This window comes from Cornus florida, unplaced genomic scaffold, assembly GCF_030987335.1.
Source record: "Cornus florida cultivar Cherokee Brave unplaced genomic scaffold, ASM3098733v1 CherokeeBrave_3.0.0_Hap2_Chr05, whole genome shotgun sequence".
NCBI lineage: Eukaryota > Viridiplantae > Streptophyta > Magnoliopsida > Cornales > Cornaceae > Cornus > Cornus florida.
In genome coordinates, this window is record NW_026775575.1 from 10,091,993 (window position 1) to 10,108,724 (window position 16,732).

General features: G+C 33.8%; 1 protein-coding gene and 1 pseudogene across 1 annotated transcript; both read left to right on the plus strand.

The window, feature by feature from the left end:
* The first annotated feature begins 500 nt into the window (after positions 1-500).
* On the plus strand, positions 501-3,676 carry LOC132309028 (uncharacterized). The gene is made up of 9 exons (XM_059807382.1): positions 501-911; positions 1,021-1,207; positions 1,312-1,445; positions 1,532-1,644; positions 1,748-2,033; positions 2,487-2,642; positions 2,766-2,845; positions 2,940-2,989; positions 3,540-3,676. The coding sequence occupies exons 1-9, from the start codon at positions 501-503 to the stop codon at positions 3,674-3,676; spliced, it is 1,554 nt and encodes a 517-aa protein (XP_059663365.1).
* Positions 3,677-5,286: 1,610 nt separating this feature from the next.
* LOC132309029 (uncharacterized) lies at positions 5,287-15,260 on the plus strand (annotated as a pseudogene).
* The last annotated feature ends 1,472 nt before the right edge of the window (positions 15,261-16,732 follow it).

Genomic DNA, 16,732 nt, shown 5'->3' on the forward strand with positions numbered 1-16,732 from the left:
ATTTCTGCTATAATATATATGTAGAATTAAATTGTTATTTATTTATTTATTTGTTTTGTTTTTTGGAACTACATCAAATAAATAGTTGATTTGTGTATAAGATAAGAAGATGAACCTTGAATTCAACTATTGATCTGATGGTTAGAAAGTAAAGAAATTGCACTGAAATAGAATTCTTCATTTGAGGGGAAAGGAAATGAAACAAACAGCTTAATTCCAGAACTTAAAATGATACGATAGGAAATTACATTTGCAGTTTTAACTGAATGTTAGATTTACATATTATCTGAAAAAACAAATTCAACCCACAAAAATTGTGATATGTAGAAATCACAAATCTAATCAAATCCCAATATTATTAAAAATTTAATTCAAAATCATATTGTGAGTGTTATGAATGCACGTATGTATCTATATATATATATATATCACAACCTTTGGGGCTTTCTTCAAATGAAAGTGAAGAGACATTCATTCATTCATCTCAACAGTACATTACAATGTCGACTTTGCTTACACTTTTATATCCGTGGGTTTCTTTGCTTTCCATCATCTTATCAACCATTACCATTAATATTGTGTCTACAACACCAACATATAATAACAATATACCAAGGCTCAGTGCATTCCTACGAGACTCCAAAACAGAACCACAAACACTCTCACAAGACTTCCAAATCTTTTTTTTCAACCAAACACTTGATCACTTCAATTACGGGCCTGAAAGCTATGCCATTTTCAAACAAAAATATGTGATCAATTCTAAATACTGGGGTGGTCCGAATGTGTTCTCGCCAATCTTCGTTTATTTCGGTGCCGAGTCTCCATTGGATGATGGTCAGATCACATATAGTGCTGGAATTATTAATGATAATGCCGCTCATTTTAAAGCTCTCTTAATCTATATAGAGGTATGTACTAAATCCAACATGCACGTACCTCTCTATCTTTACTTCTTAGTTTTTAATTAATATGGTGTTAATAATATTCTTACCGTTAAGATGTTTGTTTGGTCATTAGCATCGGTACTATGGAGAATCAATTCCATTCGGAACATTTGATGAAGTCATGAATAGTGTTACTATTCGCGGTTATTTCAACTCAGCCCAAGCATTAGCAGATTATGCAGAAATAATCGTGTACGTTAAGGAAGAATTTGCCGCTCAAGAATCTCCTGTCATTGTCTTTGGAGGATCCTATGGAGGAAGTAATTAAGCAACAAACTATGATATATACATATTTATTTACATCATTAATTAATTTTTTTCCCTAATTAATTCCCACATTATATATACTTCAAAAAAATTTCAGTGCTTGCATCATGGTTTCGGCTGAAATATCCCCACATTGCCCTTGGAGCTCTAGCCTCATCAGCCCCTATCCTTAACTTTGATGGCATTAGTCCAGAAAACACGTTTCCTGTGGGTGTCACAAAAGATTTCAAGGTACAAAATTCACCATTGTTTTCTCTTTGAACAGGGACCCTATTCAAGTCGGTCATATAGGCATGATGAAATTAATGTTGTTGCAGGAAGCCAGTGAATCTTGCTACCAGGCTATACGAAATTCATGGTTTGAAATTGATAACGTCGCTTCTCAGCAGAATGGTCTTTCAATCCTGAGTCAGAGATTCAAGACTTGCTCGTAAAATTTATAGCATAGTGTTAGTTAAATATTCACTATATATCCACTAGTTACTTTGTTTAATTTTGCCGATAATAATTAAATGATTTTAAAATTGGCTCAGGCCCTTGGGATATTCGTATGAGCTCAAGAACTACTTGGAAGATATGTATAGTAAAGCAGCTCAATATGATGGGCCACCAACATATCCAGTTACTCAAATCTGTAGTGGCATTGATGGAGCACCTGAAGGAACTGATATTCTTGGCCGGATATTTGCTGGCGTTATTGCTCGTATAGGGAATACAACATGCTATATTAATGACATTGGAAACCCTACTTCTCAAACAAGCGGTGATACCAATGGTCCACAAACTACTGATGAAACAGGTGTGGGGTGGGGATGGCAAGTAAGTTCCGTAGTTACTTTTGTGTTTTGACATTTGAGGTGGGAGTCATATCATATCAGATTGTTCTTTACAAACATTCAAAAATTTATTTATTTATTATTATTCACTTTGGATATGGCCCACAGTTTACTTACTGGACTTTAAACCTTAGCAAATTCGGGTTCAAGTCTCGCTGGATGTTCTTTGTGACTAGCCTCTGCTATCCATGCAGTGACTTACCCGGTCCGGATGGGGAAGCGCCCTTCCGGGTCCTAGGGAATTAGTCGGGTTGTTGAGAAGTGTTAAGGGTTTGTTCCATTCCGGACACCCCGGCTTCAAAAAAAAAAAAAAAAATTGCATTTTTTAAATTAAAGTTTCATAAAAAATTGTTATAAATTGTAGAACAAAATTTTTTAAAAAAAATAAAATAAAATACAATTGAAGATGGCTTAAATTTATCTTTTTTGTATTTAGGTATGTAGTGAGATGGTGACACCAATGGGTCAGGGTAGCGACGACACTATGTTCCAACCAAGACCCTTCAATGCAACTAACTTCATCAACGACTGCAAGAGCAAGTATGGCGTCACACCAAGACCTCATTGGGTCACAACCTATTATGGAGGCCATGTATGTTTTTTGTTTTTTTTTTTTCAAGTCCTTCCAATAGTTATTATATTTATTCTAGTTAATTATATACTAATATATAACTATTGGTAGTTATATAAGTGATTTTTCCATGGCTCAATGTAGGATATAAAACTGGTTCTCCAAAGGTTTGCTAGTAACATCATTTTCTCCAATGGACTCAGAGATCCTTTTAGTGGTGCCGGGTAACAAAAAAAACATATTTTTCTTTTCCAATCCGTTTTAAATAGATAAAATTAATAAACATCTCTTAGTCTGTTTTATTTTCTCTAATCACAGGATTTTGGAGGACATATCAGACACTATTCTCGCCATCTATACAGCTGAAGGTAAAACACTGACTAGCATTGCTTGCATATATGCATAATTAATACACAAAGGAGGCAGGAGATGATATATATATATATATATATATGCATTTATGTATTATAGGAGAAACCTATAATATTATATCAAACATCTCTTATATACATAGTTGATGTCAGAAAATATGTGACACTGGTAAGTTTACCGACTGCTTTAAAATCTTCTTATAGAATATAGGAAAAGCTGTAAAAATATATATCTCCACCTAACTAATTCTCCTAAATTTTTTAAATCCACAAATCCACCTGAACTGAAAATGGGTAATTCTTATTTCGTATTATATATATATATTTATATTTATAGATCTTTTTTTTTTTTTTTTTTTTTTTTGTTATTAAGAATTATATTATCATTTTACAAGAGATGTTCTTTTTGTTTTATAATTTTTGAGGTGTAAAATAAAAAATTTAATCCTAGAATATATATATATATATATATATATACCCAATTTACTCCTAGATTAAAATAGGGTTAATGTTTCAAGGGATTTACAATATGTGGTTTAATTTGCAGGATCTCATTGTTTAGACATGGTTCTAGCACAGCAAAGTGATCCATATTGGTTGGTGAATCAACGGCAGATAGAAATCCAGACCATTGAAGGATGGATCAGAAAGTATGTAGCTGATGTTAATGCATTCAGAAAGTAGGAACATTTTTAGTGTTGAGCAACTTCAGTAATAGTAGGGTTGTAGTCGAAGTCACAATAGGAAATTAAATATGTATACAATTAGTGTTCAACTCAAGTCATTATAAGGTCTAAAGTTGCAATTCCTCATAATTCTGTGGAGCATTTGAGTACTTGATCCTTTGTTCATATTGCCAAAGATTGTTTCATAATAATAATATTCAAATTGAACAAAAATGACTTTTTATTTTATTTTATTTATTTATTTTTAATTTTTTGTCAACTAATACAATTATCACTCTATTACATACTCTTTTGGATCAAAAAATAATAATAATAAAATATTTATCTTTTTTTTTTTTTTTTTTTTTCGTTTTAAAAATATTGTGAGCTGATACTCGCTTTTATTTAAAACTGAGTTGTGGAAATTAGTAATGTTGAGAGCACCATTTTATTTATCATTTTATTTATTATATATTGAGTACATATAAATTATGTTTTATTTTTATTTTTATTATTATTTTTTATTGAATCTTACAAACCCACTTTTTATGTATATGTAACTTAATAAAAAAAAAATTAACATTTTAATTTTGAAGGTGAAGAAAAACCATTTGCTTCCAAGCGATTGATTAGTCAACATGAGCACTAATTAATAATATCGAACCATAATCCTAACAGATTGATAAAATTCAACAAGCAGAGAAATAATATACATGTCCCACAAAGATGTAGATTGAATAAAGTTAGGGATTTCAGATAATTTAAAGCAAAATGATGAGCGTTAAAAATTTATTGTTTCAAATGGAGAGTGAATTAAACTGAACGACTTTGTTAGTTCAGATATTGTTGTGGTACTTTAGGTACTTAATTTTCATGTGTGTGGATTTTTTGTGGTAATTAATTGAGGAGGGAATTAAGTTTGTCAAATTGTGTTAATTTTTTTGTGGTAATTAATTGGTGCTCATAAACCCCTTCTTAGAAAATTTGTAAATAAACAAAACAGTCACATACACAATATTGAAATCACTGTGATATCTGCTATAATATATATGCAGAACTAAATTGTTTTTATTTATATATTTGTTTTGTTTTGGGACTACATCAAATAAATAATTGATTTGTGGTATAAGATAAGAAGATGAACCTTGAATCCAACTGCTGATATGATGATTAAAAAGGAAATAAATTGCACTGAAATAGAATTCTTCATTTGAAGGGAAAGGAAAAAGAAAACAGCTTAATTCCAGAATTTAAAACTGCCCTGCATGATAAGATAGGATCGATATTACATTTACAGATTTAACTAGTTGTTAGATTTATATTCTATCTGAAAAAAGAAACGCAATCCACAAAAATTGTAGTACATAGAAATCACAAATCTAATCCAATCCCAATATTATTAAAAATTAAATTCAAAATGATCTAAATAATAGGGGCGTTGACATTATATCTAGAAAGTCAATCCGTATACTAAACCAAAAATAAGTAGCTAGAGAGTGCTATAAATGCATACAAATATATATGTATATATATATATATATATATATATATAGCACAACCTCCCTTTGAGGCTTGCTTCAAATGGAAGTAAAGATACATTCAGTCATTCATCTCAACATGTACAAAAAAATGTCGACCTTGCTCACACTTTTATTTCAGTGGATTTGTTTGCTTGCCCTCATCTTCTGTGTGTCTGCAACACCATTTAATAATATACCTAAGGCTCAGTATATTCCCCCACAAGACTCCCAAAAACAACCTCAAACACTCACACAAGACTTCCAAACCTATTTCTACAACCAAACGCTTGAGCACTTCAGTCAAAGGCCTGAAAGCTATGACACTGAGAGTCCATTGAATGATCAGATATCTGCAGTTGGGTTTACGACTGATAATGCCCCTCATTTTGAAGCTCTCTTAATCTATATACAGGTACACTACTAAATCCGGCCAGTTAACACCTCTCTATTTTAATTTCTTTCTTTGTGTTTAATTAATTTATATGTTGTTATGGTATGTAGTACTATAAGACAAGCTTAATTTAGCCAAATTAAATATTGTTATTTAATTTTAGAAATGTTTGTTTGCTCATGATTAGCATCGGTTCTATGGAACATCAATTCCATTCGGATCATTTGAAGAAGCGATGAATAATGAGAATACGCGCGGTTATTTCAACTCAACTCAAGCATTAGCAGATGATGCGTTATTTCAACTCAACTCAAGCATTAGCAGATGATGCGGAGATAATCATGTACCTTAAGAACGAACTAGCTATTCAAGAATCTCCTGGTTGTCATTGGAGCATCCTATGGAGGAACGAGGAAGTAATTGAGCAACTGTATATCAAATTAACCATTAATTAATTAATTAATTACACAATTATAATTTAAATCATTAGGTTTTTTATTTATTTTATTTTATTTAAATAATTGACACATTGATAGTTCAAAATTTTCAGTGCTTGCATCGTGGTTTCGGCTTAAGTATCCCCACATCGCTCTCGGAGCTCTAGCCTCATCGGCACCTATCCTTTACTTCATTGATTTGACTCCACAAAACACGTATCCGTGGGTGTCACAAAAGATTTCAAGGTACAAAATTCCATATTGTTCTCTCTTTCAACTGTGACGACACATTCAAGTTGGTGATATATGTTGGCTGATATGAAATGTTGCGGGAAGCCAGTGAATAGTCTTACCAGACTATAAGAAATTCATGGTCTGAAATCGATAATGTCGCTGCCCAGCCGAATGGTCTTTCAATCCTTAGCTTGAGATTCAAGACTTGCTCGTAAAATATTATATATATACTATATATATATATATATATATATATATATATTGTTTTAGTTAATTCAATAAATATCCACTAATTACTTTGTTTAATTTTCTTTACATTTTCAAATTGGTTCAGTTTCTTGGGAAGTTCGTCTGAACTCAAGAACTACTTGGGCAGCTCAATATGATGGTCCACCAACATATCCAATTACTCAGATCTGTGGTGGCATTGATGGAGCGCCTGAAGGTAGTGATATTCTTGGCCAGATATTTGCCGGTGTCGTTGCTTATGGAGGGAATCTATCATGCTAGCTTAACAATGGACACCCTACTCAAACAACTGATATCAATGGACACCCTACTCAAACGGGGTGGGGATGGCAAGTAAGTTGCATGGTTCCTACTTATCATACACTTCCTCTGTACTAAATTTAGTATCGCCTTTAATAACCGTAACTCACATAGTAAAAAATTATTCTCTAAAATTATGCATTTTTTAAATTAAATTTTCATAAATAAGTTTTCAAAAGCAAACAAATTTAAACAAAAACAAAAAATACAAAAAAAATTATAAAGCAAATAGAATTTTCTCTAATTCTTTTCTCCCTGCTAGAATCCATTAGATTTCTAAAATAGATTAATATTAGAAGAAAAATAAAAAATAAAAAAGTGTTGTAAAAAAAAATGATCCAAAAATATGTGAAGACGGCTTATTATTTATTTATTTATTTTTTTGACATGTAGTGAGCTGGTGATACCCATAGGCCGTGGTTGCGATGGCACCATGTTCCAAGCTTCACCTTTCAATTTAACCAACTTCATCAACTCCTGCAAGAGCATGTATGGCGTCACACCAAGACCTCATTGGATCACAAGCTATTATGGAGGCCATGTATGTCCTTTTGATTAATTTTCTTTCAATTTATTTGTCCAAGTCATTCCAATAGTTATTATATTTATTCTAGTTAATTATATACTGTATTAATTTATAATTACTAGTTGCTATAAAGTGCTTTTTCCATGGCTCAATGTAGGATGTAAAATTGGTTCTCCAAAAGTTTGCTAGTAACATCATTTTCTCCGATGGACTGAGAGAACCTCCTAGTGGTGGCGGGTAACAAAAAAAGACATTTTTCTTTTTTTCTTTTTTCTTTTTCAATCCTTTTTAAAAATATAAAATTAATTAACCGTTCTTAGTCTAGTTGACCTAATTTCCTTGTTTTATCTTCCCTATTCACAGAATATTGGAGGACATATCAGACACTATTCTTGCCATCTATACAGCTAAAGGTAAGCGGAGCTTATCAATCTGGCCAAACAATTTATTTATAAGCACATGACTAGCTTAGCTTTCATGCATATTACACAGACAGACAGAAATGAATTTAGAAATTCATATGAGAGGGACACATTTATATAGAGGGATTTTTTCATAATTGTTACGAAAGTGACTAAAATGACTTTTTATCATTTTTAAATTCATGGGTCGATGGTAATGTAAATGGGTTATTTATATTTGGTATGTCCACTTTCTTTTCTTTTCATTTTTTTGTTTTAGTTAATGAGGATTGTTTTGTCATTTTACAAGAAATGTTCTTTTTATTTTATAATTTTTAATGTGTAAAATGATAAATTTGATGTATCTTAGTTGAGGACGTTAGACAATAAATATAGATTTCATAAATCTAGAAATAAAGAAGAAAAAAATACTCAAAATACTATGTCAATAAATGAGTAATTTAAGAAAGATAAATTAGTTAACAAAAAATTTAAAAAGAAAATAAAAATGAGAGAATTTTGAAAGGGAAAAAAAATGAAAATTTGATTTTTTTTTTTTAAAGGAAATTAAACGAATTTAAAGAATAAAAAAGAGAAGAAATACAAAATTTAAGAGATAATTTTAGAAAATAAAAATTTTAAGGGGGCATTATATGAATTTTTTCATATATACATAGAAAAATATATAAATTTAGTGTATATATCATAATAAGCGGGGACAAGCCGGGGGCACGTGCCCCCGGGCATACACTCGCTCCGCCCCTGGACATTAGTTGCATCATCGGAGGTATTTAATCCTAGAATACTCGTGGTTTTTTATTCAATTTACTCTTTGGATCAAGAGATTAACAATATCTACTTTAATTTGCAGGATCTCTTTCTTTTCTTTTCTTTTTTTCTTTTTTTTTTTTGGAAAGGTAAATTGAATTTATTGAAAATAGAACTGTACAGCCCAAAGGAAGAAGGCTCAAGAAAAGCCTAACAGAAAATTACAAAGGCAATCCAAAGATGACAAGCCCAAAGGCGACAACCCAAAACACAATTGGGAACAATAGAGGCTGTTATCCGTAGATCCACATTCCGGTCAGTGCATGGACGAAACCTCCACATTTAGGTGTCCGGCGGCTTCGCTGGAAGAAGCAAAACAGAGCATGGCAGATTCCATTTTTCAATAATCTGTCTTCCGGTGGTAGAATCCTTAATGGAGGTAGATAGGAGTTTAGTTCTTACTGAGTCCAATGTGAGATGAAGGAGTGAGTTTTGCGATAATTTTTTCCCTGTGAAGATCCTTCGATTATGCTCTGCCCAAACATTGTAACGACCCGGGTTTTGATTTAACCCGGTACTACAGTGATGAATCAAAGATTGACCCGTTAATGAATCCAGATGCGGAAGCAAGAAACAAGACATTGATCTCCCAAGGCATAACATACCTCTAAGACCCTTTGATAACCTTTCACGAGGTCACAGAACCCGAAGGAACAAGTGCGGAAGCAAAACAAAGACAAGGGTATGAAAACCCTACCAAAGGAAGGACTAAGGGTAAAATGGTCATTTTACCCTAAGAGGAAGGAATTTGACTTTCAACAAGTCAAATTAGATCAAGAACATCTAAAAATGTCCTTTGGTAACTTCACACAAAGACCCAAGGCTAAAGGAGGTGAAATCCCAGATGAACCCTATCCCGGTTCGAACTAAATCCGACACCCTCTCACTAAAATGATGATATCCTGAGATACGAAAGGAATCTGAAGCTAAAATTTGTACCATTGGAAAACTTACTTCGACGTGGTCAGTTTAGACTCAAGAACGGACCAATTCCAAGTTAAAATGAAGAAGTTACATCAATTTGAAGTTCAAAGTCCAAAACTGAAAACTCTAGAAGACTTGAACCGGTTCAACTTTGGCAGAATGCCCAAAGCTGAACAAAATGACATCTTGAACCAGTTCAGCCCACCCTGAACCGGTTCAACCCACCTAGGTTGCAAAAAAAAAAAAAAAAAGCAGAAACAGTAAAAATGCAAAAAATTGAGTTTGGAGTGCGGTTTTTGAGGTCAAGATGACATTTTTTGGAAAAATGTTGTGAAGAAACTCTCCTTAAAATCACATTTTCTATGTGATGGAGTCAAGAAGGGAATTTATTTCCCAAAAAAAATCCCCAAAATACCCTTGGGCTGAGTTTTTCAACAAAATGGTGAAATGAGTCCATAGGAGGCTCAAAACACAAACGAAAGGGTTTTTCCATGAAAACGATCATTCACACAAATGTAAATGATGATTTTGAGCACGCGGGAATGGTCCGCAGCTCCCGAAAATAGCCGAGTCAAAATCTGACTCCCCAATGGCCAAAAAGGCGAAAATGGACTTGAAATGGGAATTTTGAAAACCAAAATTTTGAAATAGTCTCAAATGACCGTTTGGCCCTTGGCCACACTTTATGCATATGAAATAGGTCCTAGTGGATGTGCCGTAACACACGTCACGCCACTTGATTTGAAAATGAACCCTTAAAGGCTCAAATTCTACTATTTAGCCCCAAAAATGCAATATGTGAAATAAGAATACAAAAGTGGAAACAAAAATGGTGTTTGGCCCTTGGCCATACCTCATACATGGTAAATGAATGGTAATTAATGAATTTCATACACAATGCACACTCCGATGCAAAAATGACATGTTGAAACCCTAATTTTCATACTTTTCTCATTAAAGGCAAGATTCAACATTTATGTGCATACATGGATTTCAAGTGAAAATTGGCCCTTGGCCACATATCATATACATCAAATGAACATCAAAAAATGTGCTTAGGCACACGCTACAAGTCTCAAGGCAAAAATAATATTTTTGAGCTAACTATGAATTACAACTTTAAAAGTAAAAGTCAAACACGCTAACACTTGCATGTGAACATGAATGCATTAAAAAGAAACTCGAAGTCTCCAAACCACCCAAGGAATACTAAGTATCACGAACCAAGTCTTCATACCTGACATATGCCTCAGTAACTTTGGGGTGAGCAACATAAAGCTACTCGTAGGGAATGAGTATGCATCGACCTAGCATTTTACAATTTTATCACCTTAAGGTGAAACATGTTAAGAAGGCTCATACCACCTAACGTCTATGTCACAATGAGACTCAAGGAGCATCCTAAGCTACCCTAGAGTACTAACAACAAGAATCATGATATATACTCATATGAAACAAGTCAAGATTCGGGACAACCCAAGAACACAACAAGAAGCATACTTGGAATCAAGAACTAGGCATAATATCTATGCAAGTAAACAAGGATAAAATACATGACATGAAGTATACTTGAATCATGAATAAGGCATAATATCTACATTAATGATAAGATTAGAACATTCTAATTTACACGATAGGAGTTATACAAGGAATCAAGAACAAGACATAATATCTATGCAAATAACAAGATTGGGATAATCCAATTAGCAAAACAAGAGTTATACACGAAATCAAGAACAAGGCATAATATCGATGCAAATAACAAGGATGGAACATTCCATAAAACACGAAAAGAGTTATACATGAATCAAGAACAGGGCATAATATCTATACAGTTAAACAAGATTGGTGCATTTCATATAACATGACAAAGACAAGATGTGAAATCAACCAATGTGGAAACTCGGATATCGCCCGGATTAAAACCGTACTCTTAAGATCACTTTAGGGCTACTAACCCATGGGTACCTTTCCCCTAGTGCGCACTATAGTTGTAAGAGGACATTCCCTCGTACTAGAACCAAGTCCTAGCCATGTCAATTCTTGATTGTATCTCCAAGTCCCAAAATCAACAAGTTGTGCAAACCAAGATAGTATCAAAATACTAGAAATGCATTCACCACGTCTCATGCATAACCAAGATTTTGGAACACACAAGTTATGCCCTAAGTTCATCATCTATAATGGCATGTGAAATGTCAAGAAATCATAGTATGCATCTATATAGATTAGAACCAAGATATAGAGCACATGTAATCCATTGAAGTAAATATACCACAAGTATAAGATACATGATTTATTAAGTACATTAATGAAACCTAGATACAAGGAGTCACGATGCTTGATAAAAGATACAAGTTTATGAAATACAAGTCCACTTCATACGTTCAACAAGAATTCAACATCAAGGCATGATTAATACGATGGAAGCATATAAAGGAAATTTAATCTACTTAAGAGATTAAATTATCAAGATTACAAGGTAAGTTCAAGTGTTCTACAAACAAGACATGTCAAGGATCATGTGAAGAACTAGTCTAATATCGAGTTACAAGTTCATTTCATTCAAAACACAACCACGTGAATTTAGTTCCATACAAGGGAAATAAATGAATATAAGTTTCAAAACCTATCCGGTTATTCTTAATTTGATACACGTAAAGGAACTTGTCACGAAAAGCATGAATCCCAAGTTAGAAACTTAATCAAGACCAATGAGCTATTAAATGGATTTTAATTATTTCATTTAATTAAAATCTTTAAGTTTTGAAATTCATCCAAATGATCTCAAATTTATATATGTTGTACAACATGCCAAGACTTGATTTAAAAATACGACACAAGTGAATTCCATACAAGAGAAGACCACGAGTATTAAACTTTAATATTAGAAAATAAATAAATAAAAGGTTTCAAAACCTAATCAAGTATTCTAAATTAATATATGTGAAACTACATAGCATGCACATCATGAATACCAAGTCGGAATTTCAATGGAGTGAATAGTACACTCGGAATAAATTAATTAATCAATTAATTAAATATTCTCTAGATTTTAAAACATCACCATTTACTCTCAAATTAATCTATATTAAAGAGCATGCTAGGGCTTAATTTAATATGCTAATACATATCGATTTCAAGTTAATTAAGGCCATGTGAATTAATCTTTCATTCAAGATAAATATTAAATAAAATCTTTATTACTTGTTCAAATACCCTCAATTTAACATATGTCAATGACCATATTATGGAGTAATATAATACCACGCTACATGTTCAAAACAAGTTATGAGCAACCGGGAAAATCAAATCCAATACAAGAAAATTAAATAATAAAATCTCTTGATTTCATATTTAAGCATGTAATCAAGTCATATAAGCATCAATATCATGCTATATAACAAGAATTAAATCTAGAACATCCCCTACCTCGATTTGAGATGAAAACCTCAAAGGCCCACCGAAATAAAAGTGCTCCGAATTCGACGATACCGGGAGGTTTTGTCGGGGACAACACTATGAACAAGAATCCGCAAGAAGCCCCATGAAAATTCCAACTTGACTCCAAACCTGAACTTGAAAAATCGTCAGAAATGGATTCTAACAAGGGCATAAGATGCGCGGCGTCAAGACAAGCATTAAACGTTAAGGCTGAAGAGTTTTCACTTGAGGGAAGTGGTCAAAAAATGAAGAAGAAGTATGGCAGCCCCTTGGCAGCCATGGCTACTGGCCAAGAGAGAGGAGAGAGAGAAGAAAATTCTGATTTTTCTTTTAGACCCCCTATTTATAGAAAATCTCAAAAAGTGCCTCGAAAGGGCCCCGCCGGGTCTGAAAAAGTGGATTTTGAGCAAACGAGCTCAAACGGCAAAATTATGTGAACGAAAAAGATTCTAAATGAGAAAATATGAATAATGGGAGAAACGGCGTCAAAAATTGAGTCCCGAGCAGAGAGATATGGCCCGAACAAGTTCGGCGCTAACTAGGGTCAAAAATCACGAAACTGGAGAAAAACGATTAGAAGGAAATTCTAAGAGTACATGACTTAATGAAATGTGAAAATGAATCCCGTACGAGGATCCAAGCTCCAGACGAGATATTTTGCAATAACTTTCGTTAATTGCACAATGGTCCCTTCAAAAAGGGTTAACTGCATTAATGCCCCAGAATGAAAAAAAAGATATTTTCTTAGATACCCCTGAAATAAAATATCTTCAAAAGATATTTATGAAAAACACCCCAAGAAAATAAAAGAATTGTGTATCCATGCCCCTATGGACACCGGGAGCAACCAGAGTACTTTCTTGAAAAAGTGAAGATACGTATTTCGTGGAAACCACGCAAGATCAAGATATGTGAAGTTAAAAACTAACTCTGAGTATGAAAACTGAGGTTGTGCCAAAAACTAACAAACGGGAATAAGACAGAATAGGGAAAAAGACGAAGTAGCGCATGGTGTCCGAAAGGTGAAAATGCAGAAATGATTCGGTCCTCAAAGGAAGTTGTCAATCCACGGAAAAGAGTCTCAAAAATCATTTCCAAGCACTCGAGATGACACTAAGCGACAAGAAACAGAGTTCAGAAAGGAAAATTAAACGAAAAAAATTTATTCGTAAAATTTCAGGAAAAAAAGGAAAGGGAGGTAAATGACCGGGTCGTTACAAACATTGTAGACCAAGGATGCCAATGCCAATCTTGAGATTGAGCTACTGTGAGAAGAACCTTCCCCTCTCCAATGGTAAGCCGCCCAAGAAATCAAACTTGCCCAATTTGTCGGTTGGATATGGAACCTACAACGCGTTTGTATTAAGGTCCACAAGGGCTTAACAAATGAACACATGAAGAAAAGGTGGTCATGAGATTCCAGAGCATTGTTACAGAGAACACAAATGACTGAGTCAATGTGTGAAGTGCATTTTCTGTCCAAGGTTGGAAGTCTTTGCTTGATAGCAATCCACAGTGTAAACGCGTGCTTTGGAATTAATGGTTTCCCCCAAGCTAAGTGAGTTCATGGTAAAGTCGCCAACTACCTGTTAAGAAACTTCATGGTTAGTGCAATAAAGAACTCTCCAGTTGAGGACGGAATCCAAGTGAGCTTGTCCTTGTTATGGGAGCTTGGTGATGGCAGTCTATTTGTGAGGTGTAATTATGGAAGGATATTTGTGATGGAGAAGGGAAAAACCCATGTCGGATTGGTGATGAAGGAGCCAAGTTTAGTTGTGGTGTTATGGGAAGTGTCAGTAAGCTGTTGAGGAGAAATGAGTTAATGAAGAGGGCCAAAGCAACGCCAATTGTCAAACTAGAAATTGATGCTTTGTCTATCCCCAATTTCTAGGTTGACAAGGGGTCGAAAAGCTGGCCTGAGTTGGAGAAGCTTCCTTCAAGTCCAGGAGCACTGGCTAGAAGTGGTGACTTCCCAAAGGCTTCTTCTTCTAAGGAGGCAAGTGTTAACCCACTGAACCCATATCATATCTTTAGACTTAAACAAGTGCCAAATGTGCTTCATTATTGCAACCTTATTCCAAGAATGCAAATTAGGTAGACCCAAACCACCTGCCCTTTTAGGGAGACAACAAAACCTCCAAGCCACCTTTGTTTTTGTCCTCTTGAGTTTAGGACAAGACCACAGGAATGCCCCAAAAATTCTAATTTATTTAGGATCTCATTGTTTAGGTAATGTTAGCAAACCAAAGTGATCTATATTGGTGGGTCACTCAACGGCAAATAGAAATCGAGGTTATTGTTGGATGGATCAGAAAGTACCTTGTTGATCTTCAGACATTTAGAAAGTAGGAAAATTTAGTGTTTAATTTTAGTCCCAAGTCACAATATAGGAAACTAATGAATAATGATAGTGTAGAATAAAACAATATACTTGTGTATTTTAAAAGATTGTGAGATGTTAGTCTCTTTTATTTAAAACTTAGTTGTGGAAATTAGCTAGTGATGTTGAGAGCACCATTTTATGAATCATTTTTTTATTTTTTACTTCAAAAGTCTGGTGGTATATTCAAAGCCACCTTTTCTTATACTGCATTTTCATATACATATGTAGATGTATTGGTTATGGGTGAATTATGTTTTTTAATTGAATCTCACACGCTCAATTTGCCATTATATGTGTAACTTAATACCTGAACATTTTAGTTTGAAATGTGAAAAAATAACACCACTTGCCTACAAGCGATTAGCCAACACAAGCACTAATTAATAATATCCAACCATAACCACCCTAACAAATACATCAAATTCAAGAAGCGAAAAAACACCAAATTCAACTAGAATATTGTTTGGATATCTACTTTGAAACGACAGCATTTTCTGGCGTGCCCACTCTGCTTTCCACTAACTCGGAAACCAGAAGCACCCCTCTTTTCTGAGCCAAACACCATCCATGACACCAAAATTCAACCTTGTAAGAAAAGCTTGATCTGTCCTTAGAAACTGGTATGCTCACTTCGCACTAGAAGCTTCTTGATAGAGGAGACTGACGACGTTATTCATTGCCACATTAGAGAAACTATGAATCAAGCTCATTTCAATGCCTCGTTCATTTATTCTCATAACTCTAACTCTGGTATGCTCATTTTCAGCTCTGCACACTGATGAATAAGATGGACAGCTGAAGCTGATATGATTGATTTTAAAAATCATATTAACTCTCTTCACGTGATCTAATCAAACTCTTGGCAACGGTTCTCACCGGTTTGTGAAAGTGCCGATACTGAGATTCACCAATATACCAGTGAGTGGCGGTATGCACACGTACGTATACAGGTCGGTTCATGACGAACCGACCAAAACCGTTGCTGTACCGCCGATACAGGCACCCCCCAGAATTTGTACCATATCGTTGGACCAAGTTCCAAATTTTAGAGCAAAAGCTATTTCAAAAGAGAAAATATAGGGTTTCTACTGTGGGAACTGAAAAAAGAAAAGAAAAAAAGAAATTATGGTTTTTAGAGAAATAAACAAAGAAGGAAAGAAAATGGGAGAAATAGAAGAAATTAAGGTTTTTGAGGGGAGGAAGAACAGGATGAAGGAAATTAATTAGCATACCTCTAAAAAATGGTTTTTTTTTTTTTTTTTTTTTTTTTTTTTTTTTTTTTTTTTTTTTTTTTTTTTTTTTTCTTTTCTTTTATGCAATTTCAAATCAAATTTCAATTTAGAAGATGATTGCTTGAATCTGGCAGTTGGGTTTTGTGGTAAGATAGATGTGAATATTGGAAATCAGGCAAGAACGACAACTTCCTTTTATTATTGAG

Bases quoted from the DNA above. Each gene is read 5' to 3' on its own strand.
- LOC132309028 (XM_059807382.1), top strand. From the start codon at position 501: ATGTCGACTTTGCTTACACTTTTATATCCGTGGGTTTCTTTGCTTTCC. The intron at 912-1,020 runs GTATGTACTAAA...TTTGGTCATTAG, and splicing joins CTCTCTTAATCTATATAGAG to CATCGGTACTATGGAGAATC. The intron at 2,643-2,765 runs GTATGTTTTTTG...GGCTCAATGTAG, and splicing joins CAACCTATTATGGAGGCCAT to GATATAAAACTGGTTCTCCA.